The following is a 9,519-nucleotide window of genomic DNA, read 5'->3' as shown; positions in this document are numbered from 1 at the left end:
GGGTCCCGTGGGGACCCGTTTTCTCAATGGGGAATCTCTGTCCCCATCCCCGCCTTCAATTGGTGGGGACAGGGGCGGGGATGGGGTTGAGGAATCCCTGCCCCGCTCCGGCCCCTGTTGCCAACCCTATGTATCATGCACTCATTTTCCCAAGTGTTATCATGTGTCTCAATATTACACATTATTAGTATCCATGTAATCCACCTCCTACTTGTCACATTGCCTATAAATAGCATTTGGTGGATTTTGGTATACGCACATGGGCAAAATCCAAAAAGATCAGAGAAAGTGGAGAAATCCATCCTTTTTATTTTATTTACTTTTGTTATTTATTTATTCCATATATTTATATATCATATTTAATTTATTTTAATATTATATTATATTATATTTATTTTAATTTTATATCTTATTAGTATCCGTATTCTTGTTGTGCTCCTTAAGTTCACAACAATTCCCCATTTTTGGTTTCTGCAGGCCTGCATCACCAGAGAAAATGAATATTTCTAATCAAAATTACCTTACAATCTAAAATTAATGTTGTTTTTTTTGTACAAAATTAAGTTTTTCTCCGACAAGATGGTATAATAAGAATGTTTTGGATATCCTTTTTACAACTCCAAACTAACCACGATAAGTTAGAAAACCATAAAAATGAGACAAAAAAAAAAAAAAAAACGAATCAAATCATGAGCCGTCATGTTCCAATCCCGTCTCACGAACGAGAAAGTGGACACCAGTCTCCAAATTTCATCAAGGAATGGTATAAATCTAAGTGTGTGTTTAGAATCATTTTTAAGTGTTTAATTTAAAAAAATAGTCATTTTAAAAAAAAATGAAGCGTTTTGGTAACCACTTAGGATAGTTGTTGAAGTGTATATTGAGTAATTTTTGTCAAAAATATTTAAATAAAAATAAATTTTTAAAAAACATTTTTTTTCCTTAAATCAATTACCCTAAATTAAGTCATTACAACCTTATCCAAAAAGAAAAATCCATCGACAAATATAAATTACTAATAAACCAAATATGTTGGAAGGAGAAGGCTATGGCCAATATGTTAATTGGACGAATACATGGGCGCCACGTGTCGCAAACAGCGTAAGTTGGAATATTCGTACGCGTCGAAAGCGCGTTAACTTTTTATTTTAATTACCTTCGCGCGAGAGAAGGGAAAATATATAAATAAATAATAATATTAATAATCTTAATCGCTTTCCCTGCTTTTCTCTCTTTATCTATATATATAACGAAAGTTCTTTAAGAATTCAATTCTCCTCGTCTCTCTCTTCCTATCCGAACAACAAAATCGTTCCATTTGATCGGTAAATTCTTTCTTTCTTTCTCGTTTACGCGTTTTCTTTGAATTAGAATTTTGTTTTGATGATTGCTTTGCTTTTTGTTCTTTATTTGTTGCGAATCTGGAATTTATCATGATGGATGAACTTTAGGTTGAAATACGCTGGAACGGTTTTTTATTTGAGAAACTCGTATTTAATTTGTGTTAAATGCTGATATCAAAAGCTTTTTTTTGTGTGTTTTCGTTTTGGAGTATTATCTACAATTGGTGATCGATTTCGTGTTTCTGATCTGTGATCGGTTGTGATTGTTAAATTTCCTTAGGAAGTGGAATGTTAAGTAGGATGCAGAGAAGAAAGGAGAGGGCAAGTTCGTCTTAGATTAAAAAGATTGTATACCTTAATATAGATGTTTTAGTTTTTCTCTAATTTGTTCTATTTAAATTTTCATAGTCGAAAGAATATATCTATAAAAGTTAGAATGCAAAATTTTGCTCCTCCTTGTAAGTGTTGGGACATGATCATATGATATTATCTCACTACGAGATTAGACCTGTATGGTTTATCAATATAAATGTTGCATTTACTTGAACATTCAAGGATCCTTTTTCTTTTTCATTTCTAATTTATATTAGACATATTCATACCAGTAACAAGTTTTGATAACAACAACACTGTGTAGACAATTTTAAAGGTTGTTGAGTCGGTCGGATGAAGTCTTTTTCTAAATGTCTTATAAGTGCCAACAAATTGGCGCATCTTGTTGATCATGAAGCAATCGATTTCCCTTTTGTCCAGTCTTCCTCCTATTTAAAGGATGTAGCTGTTTTCGGAATTGTAATTATTCTGAGTTGTCCTCTATGCTTAATGAGAAGTGTTGTTGTTGATTAGTTTGAATGAAGTTTTGTTTATATATATATAACTTTTTGTTTGTCAATTTTCAGTCAGAATTAGAAGCTGATAAACCATGGGGGGTGGAAAAGATAAACATGATGAATCTGACAAAGGTTTATTCTCGCATCTGGCTCATGGTCTTGCTCATGGAGCTGGACATCCTCATGGAGGATATCCACCCCCTGGTGGGTATCCCCCACCTGGAGGGTATCCTCCAGCCCATGGCTATCCACCCCAAGCATATCCCCCCCAACATGGCTACCCCCCGGCTGGCTACCCTCCGAGTGCTTATCCTCCTGGTGCATATCCTGGTCCCTCTGCTCCACACCATTCAGGTATTAATCCAATCAGTAGGAAGAATTATTCGATCATTAGTTTAGTCAATTACTTTTATTAATTTGTCGATTAGAATGCAGGGATTAATAACAATTTGAATCATTTTGTAAGTAGCCACTTTTAGGTTGTAATAGAAAGGAAGGCTTTTGAAGCATTTCATTATAGAAATTATGACGTTTTCTCTCCATTGTTCTTGGGATGGATCTGTTCCCTACCATGGCTTTTAATTGCATCAACAAGTATCAGATTTGTTTTGAAGCATCCGGGTGTATCTTTAATATACAATCACCCAGTTAAAGCAAAAATTCTATCAGAAAATTTTCTCAGGAACATAATGGATCCCAGCTAGTGATGGCTTTGATTGAAGATGTTTTTATAAAGTTGCTGATTCCAAATATTCATAAATTCAGGGCACGGCATGGGAGGAATGCTGGCCGGGGGTGCTGCCGCTGCAGCAGCTGCATATGGAGCTCATCATATTGCTCATGGTGCTGGTCACTATGGTGGTGCTGGTCACTATGGTCATGGTGGAAAATTCAAGCACCATGGGAAGTTCAAGCATGGGAAGTTTGGTAAGCACAAACATGGGAAGCACGGCATGTTCGGTGGTGGAAAATTCAAGAAATGGAAGTGATTCTTTTTTTTCTGCCATCTGATCTTTTCACCGAGCCTTCTTTCTTCAGTTGCTTTCAAGAATGGCGTCGGTACAGTTAGTGGCCTACCACCTTCTTCTCTAATTTCTGTAATGTCTTAAAGACTCTGGATTTCGTATGTATTCACTCTTGTTGTTTTAACTACCGTTTTTATGGCTTCTGTACTCTTGCTGCTAGACATCAATAATCTGGATATTTCCAGTTTCCACCTTATTCTCTTCTCATTGTAAATTCTTTTTGTTTCAACCTTAATCTAAAATGGATGTCCAGTTACAGTTATTTTGCTTCATGTGGGATAAACATGTGAACCATTTGTTATTGTCATCAGGCATTTGTTACCGTATTTTCCCTCTTGGATTTGCACATAGTAAATAGTTTAGTCTGTTACAATTTAATATCTATATTTTATTGAGTAATAATTTAGTCAAGTGCTTTACCATCGATAACAATCTAGTTCTATCGTGAAGATTCAAAATTTCTACTCATGTTGATTCATAGGTTAAATGGAGATCAAATTTATTTATAAAATATATAGTATAAATTCTTTTTTATGAGATTTGTAACCATTTGGTTTTTTGTTTTTCTATTCGAAAATTAAGCTTATTTCATCCACATTTTTTATAATGGTCTGCATTTTTTTTTAAGTACAATGACTGAATTCTTAGTTAAATTTTAAAAATAAAAATAATTTTTTAAAAGCTATTTTTTTTAGTTCTCAAAATTTGACATGTTTTTTAAACTATTAGTGAAAAGTAGATCATAAAAATTTTTACCAAAATAAATAATAAAGGTTTAATCCATTGATAAAAAGTAAGAAGAAATTGGAAAGTGGAAGTAGTGTCCATAGGTTTAATTTTAAAATACAAAAACAATAAGCAAAATGATTACGGAATGGGATCTCAAGTTTTCACCTTTGAAAATTAGCCAATTATTGTTGGTCTTCTCGGTATATCTCGAGCATATTACATTCTGAGATTCTATCGATTTTTTCAAAAAGTATGTAATTTTCTTTAATCCTATACCAAATCTTATATAATTTCAAATTGTCTACAAAATTTAGTAATCTTTATGAAATAAATAAAAAAAAGTATGAGAAATATATAGAACCTTAGGTTAATCTGCTTGAGAATTCATCGAAAAACTCCGAATATCTATCATCTATGTTAATCTGCTCGAGATTAATACTAAGATTTTATATATTTTTCATATCTTACCTAGTCCTTTTTTTTCTTTTTTTCTTTTTTTTGGCAAAAAATTAATATTTCTCGAAATTTTAAAAAAATGGATAAACTCATTTGAAAGTATGGAGACTTATATAATTGTGGAAACAGAAGTTGGAAAATTACGTAAGTCTTTCATATAATATTTGGTAGAGATAACTTATAAATTTTGAAAATATATAAGATTTGGGAAGATTATATAATACTTGAAAAAATTAGACCGATATGTTAGAAAAAGTTGATTTTTCAACTAAATCTCGATAAATTAATATAACGAGTTTTTAAAAAAGCGTGTTAGTTTTGAAAAGTGAAAACTTGAGTGCTATTTTTGACCATTTTCTAATTCATTACGAGAAGAACTAAATTGTTACAAATTTCGAAGAAGGAAAAATTCATTTTTGCTTTTGAACTTTGTAAGCCAAAAGTTTAATCTTTATATTTTCAATTCCATTCCTTTAATCTTCATACTTAGACAAATTATATCAATAATAATTTTATCACATCACAATAAATTGGATCTTCGTAGTTAGTTAGAAAAAATGTGATGTGAGTAATACCATCTCCATCTCTCAATTTTTTGAATTTTTTTTTTTTTTCACCATGGAAAGCTTGGCCGTAGATCTTGGGTTTTCTTCATTGTTCATTCAAATCTGTTTCTTTTAGCCATAGGTTGATCAAATCTAATATGTTTTAGGGTTGGACAGAGAAAGAGAGAGAAGAGAGAATTTTATGGTGTAGATAGAGTAATTATTTAAGTTTAAGGTTTTAAATGGATGAAATTAAAAATTTATAATTGAATTTAGTACAACGTGTTAAGTTTAAGTTCTAAATCGATGAAATTAAAAGTTTAGAATTAATAATATATAACATTTCAAGTTTAGGGTACAAATTGAACTTTTTCTTTCAAACTATATGGTTTAAATTATTACACGTTTAAAGTTGCAAGAACTAAAATGTTTAACAAAACTTTGGGACCAAAATTTTCTTTTAGCATATATTGATGAGTATTTTTTTTATTTTTTGTAATAATAATTAGAATTTCCAACCGAGGCTTGAAAATTAAAGGCAATATATATGCTTTATACAACATGATTAAAATTCTTTGGTCAAAATTTTAATGATATATTCTTTTACAAGTGAAAACAAATGAGAAAAAAAAATTTATAAGTAGACAAAAATAGGGAAAGGTCAAAAGATGAAAAAACATTTATAATAATGAAAATGAGAGCTATTATCTTTTATATTATTTATTATTTTGTCTATTTAGCATTACATTGATCCTTGTATTTAAACGAAATCTGCATCATCATGGATTTTAAAATATAATTGTAATCGAAGGTTTAGATGGATCAACTTATAAATATTTAGCGTTTTAGTATTTTATAAAATTATTCATTTAAAATTTTAAGTATAATTAATTATTCAACTATTCAATTTCGAACTCTTTGAACTCATGAACACAATATTGGACCATTTGAATAAACTGATGGGTTATTTCACTTTTAGAGTGAAGGCCCACTGGGCAAACTAAGTTTTATTTTTAAAGCCGAAGGTGCAGCCGCCCGTTATTTTTTTATATGCAAACCGAGGAGAGTTAAAACATCGAGAAGAAAACTAGAGCAAAAATCCCATTTAGATCAGCAACATTTTTCAGACATCTGGGGATTAATCTATTATTCGATCGAGTTAGAAATTTTGACGGTATGTTTGAGGGTCTTCAATCTGAATGGTGAAGATTTCGTTTGGAGCTAAGATACAGTGGATAATTGGCTATCACTTCAAAGGAGACGCTTCTAATTTATTCTTCTGTATTTATTTTCGTTTGTTGCCGAGATTGTTAATGTTGAGATATATATCATGTATGTCATTGTGACTAAGGAGAACTTGTTTGTACTCTTAAAAATTGTTTGTATTCTTGCTTGATTATTATTATTGTTTCTAGTCTATTAGTATTCTATTAGATTCGGGATAATTGATCCAAAAGATATATTGTTTATCCCAACAAAGTAATATTAGAGCGTCAGGTTAATTTAATTGAATTGTCTTGTGTTGAATATGGATACTAGTTCAGCTAAGATGGTTACCCTTAATGGATCAAATTATCAAGCTCGAAAAAGAAAGATGAAAGATATTTTATACGTAAATGATTTGCATCTTCCTCTTTTTTCTAAAGAGAAGCCTGACAATAAAACAGATAAGCAATAGGAATTATGTCATAGGAAAGTGGATGGGATTATGAGACTTTGGGAGAAGAAAATTTTCTAAACTATATTGGTGAAAAAAACTCATGCACAGAATATGTGGAACAAGCTTGAGTCGCCATGTGCCCTAAAACCGATAATAATAAAATATTTTTGATCAAGCAAATGATAATGTTGAAGTATCAAGATGGAACACCCATTTTAGATCACTTGAATACATTCCAAGGTATTATTAATTAGTTATCTAGAATGAATATCAAGTTTGAGGATGAGATACATGGGTTATGAGTCCTTGGTATATAGCCAGACTCATGGGAGACATTTAGAACTTCCTTATCAAACTTAACCCCTAATGGAGTACTAAGTATGGGCTTAGTAGAAAACAATATATTGAACAAGGAAATGAGAAGAAAGTCACAGCCACAAGGCTCTTCTTCACAGTCAATGTTCTCGTTACTAAAAGAAGGGGGATAAAGACAAAGGCAAAAGTAAGAGTAGTAAATTTGCAAATGTTGAGTGTCACTATTTCCATGTGAAAAGGCATATGAAGAAGTGCATTGTCAGAAGTTTAAAAGAGACAATAAAAATCATAAAGACAAGGAAAAGAAGAATGATGATGATCACTATTACAGAAATTAGATTATGTGACGTTTTTCCAATGTCAAGTAAAGGGTATACCTGACGCTTATAAAAGCGTCAAGTATTTGACTATCAAGCATAGTGTGATAACTTGACTCCAAAAAATTTCTAGACAAATGTTTCTTGATACAATTTTCGTGTCGAGAAAGATAATACACTTGACATTGGTGGTATGTCAAGTTTATTGATTCTTGATATTGATTATGTATCATATATGATAGCTCTTGACGTTTTTTATTTGTCAAGTATATGTCTTTTTTTTTTTCAAATTAAATGCCCCAATTGATATTCTCATTTTCTGCCTTGTATTTCAACAATACAATTACATCAACTAAATAAACATTATACATTTAAGATCTATCAACTCAATATATTCACTAAAAATTCCACATGTTCAATTATGACCTTTCATATGAACACTCATAAATTACAACACTATTTCTCTTTCACATGTATATGTAGAAAATAAAATCTCAACTATTGCTATTGTATACAAAACTCAACTTTCAACAAACACAAACGTGACAAATTGTTTAATAAGTAACCTCTCAATAAAGTACATTATTTAATTTATACATCGAGCTTTGAAGTCTAAAGATCGATAACTAAGAGTCAGGCAAGCCATTTTAAGCAGAATAAAGGGTAATAACATAAAATTTCAAAATATTGAAATAAGTGTTAAAGTACAAAAATTACAAAAAGTCACGTACAAGGAAAAATATACATGATTGGCTTACTTTATGTGATGTAAAAATATCAAATTCGAAACTTAAAAAATATCTACAACTTAACTCCAAATAGATTACGCAAAGTGTGGCTTGATTCGAATGTCACTTCAAAACTACAACAAAATAATCCAACCTATGAAAAGTTCAATAATAATGGTTACAAAACGCAAATTCCAGCAACTATGTAACAATTTCAAAAGAGTTTCAAGGCCTTAACACCTATCAAAATGTCCAAACATCGTTAACTTTGTTGGACAATGGCTCCAATCTCTTGAAATCTTTTAATTGAACATCAAAAATTAAAAATAACTCAATTATTAGACCAATACTTCAATGGGTAACAAAGAACTATTAATACTAACCTCCAAACTTACAAAAACCTTTCCAAGATCGGTCTCAAACCTATTGGACAACAACTCAACTCCTTCCAACACTTCAAAATCAATCTCATCATCAAACATTCAAACAAGCAAATCACTATAGAAGATGCTACATTATAGCCCAAATTACAAATTCATAACAGTACATCCAAAACATCTATCCGAAGTGTTTGCTCAAATCGACGTTTCACTCAAGCCTCGACCAACTTTCCTGAAAAGAAAAACAAGAACACTCATAAAACTATGCCACAGGAAGAGGATCGAAAAGTGATGGGAAGATATCTTTCCACAAGGAAAGCTTCTACTATGCAACATAGTGCTGTGAAAGCGGAAAAAAAGTAATTGTAACCATTTCAGTGTCACTCTGAAACATGAAACATGTCATTAGCCTTTAAGGCTAACTACAACTCAAATAATACATACAATTTCAATTTTTCGTTCAGTCATGACCTTACCCAGTCAACTTAGCAGGATCATTGGATGATTCCATTGTATATTTTCTGGCCACTTTTTCTTTACTCATCAAAACCTATATATTTTTCAGAGTTCAGTTTGGTTTCAGAAGTTTCTTTACATAACATTTTATATCTTCAGGAAGCTACAAGAAGTTGGAGTAAACATTATCTGAAAAACATAAAATCTACCTTGTCCACATCCTCACACAACATCAGACAAAAACAAAAACATTGTCCAATTCATTACCTTGAAGAAATAAAATGGAAATCCCTTAACTACTTGCAATGAAATCGAAATCAAAATGGAAATTCAGAACACCACTAATGAATCACATCCTCAGCCATAACCCCCAAAAAATAGGAACCGAAACCCAAAACACAATCTATTTCACCCATTACAAAACATAAAGAAATTGTAACATTTTAAGAATAATAAACTAAACTAAAATTATCCAAAACATAGATAATACACAACATTATTCAAAAGATAACCTCATCTAACAATTGAGAACAATAAACTGAACTCCATATAATCAGAGAAATTAAATAACAAGAACCTTCTAACAAAATAACAAGAACCTGATATTAAACCCATGCCAGACCAATGGGTATAACAATCCGGTGAAGGACTAGGTTAGGCATTTGGCGCGACTCCAAACGAGGCTGGGCGTCTAGCACGGATTCGATGGAGGTTGTACGGTTGCTGAGGGAGGAG

At 31.4% G+C, this 9,519-nt stretch overlaps 1 protein-coding gene across 1 annotated transcript; it reads left to right on the top strand.

Moving 5' to 3' along the window:
• The first annotated feature begins 1,185 nt into the window (after positions 1 to 1,185).
• On the top strand, positions 1,186 to 3,470 carry LOC120087496 (glycine-rich protein A3-like). Its single transcript, XM_039044356.1, has 3 exons — positions 1,186 to 1,325; positions 2,243 to 2,527; positions 2,939 to 3,470. The coding sequence occupies exons 2-3, from the start codon at positions 2,266 to 2,268 to the stop codon at positions 3,160 to 3,162; spliced, it is 486 nt and encodes a 161-aa protein (XP_038900284.1). The 5' UTR covers positions 1,186 to 1,325; positions 2,243 to 2,265; the 3' UTR covers positions 3,163 to 3,470.
• Positions 3,471 to 9,519: the final 6,049 nt, after the last annotated feature.

This window comes from Benincasa hispida, chromosome 1 (genome assembly GCF_009727055.1).
Source record: "Benincasa hispida cultivar B227 chromosome 1, ASM972705v1, whole genome shotgun sequence".
NCBI lineage: Eukaryota > Viridiplantae > Streptophyta > Magnoliopsida > Cucurbitales > Cucurbitaceae > Benincasa > Benincasa hispida.
This window is presented reverse-complemented; position numbering and strand designations above follow the sequence as displayed.

Excerpts from the sequence above, each read along its gene's own strand:
- LOC120087496 (XM_039044356.1), top strand. The coding sequence starts at position 2,266 with ATGGGGGGTGGAAAAGATAAACATGATGAATCTGACAAAGGTTTATTC. Across the intron at positions 2,528-2,938 it reads CTCTGCTCCACACCATTCAG|GGCACGGCATGGGAGGAATG; the intron begins GTATTAATCCAA and ends TCATAAATTCAG.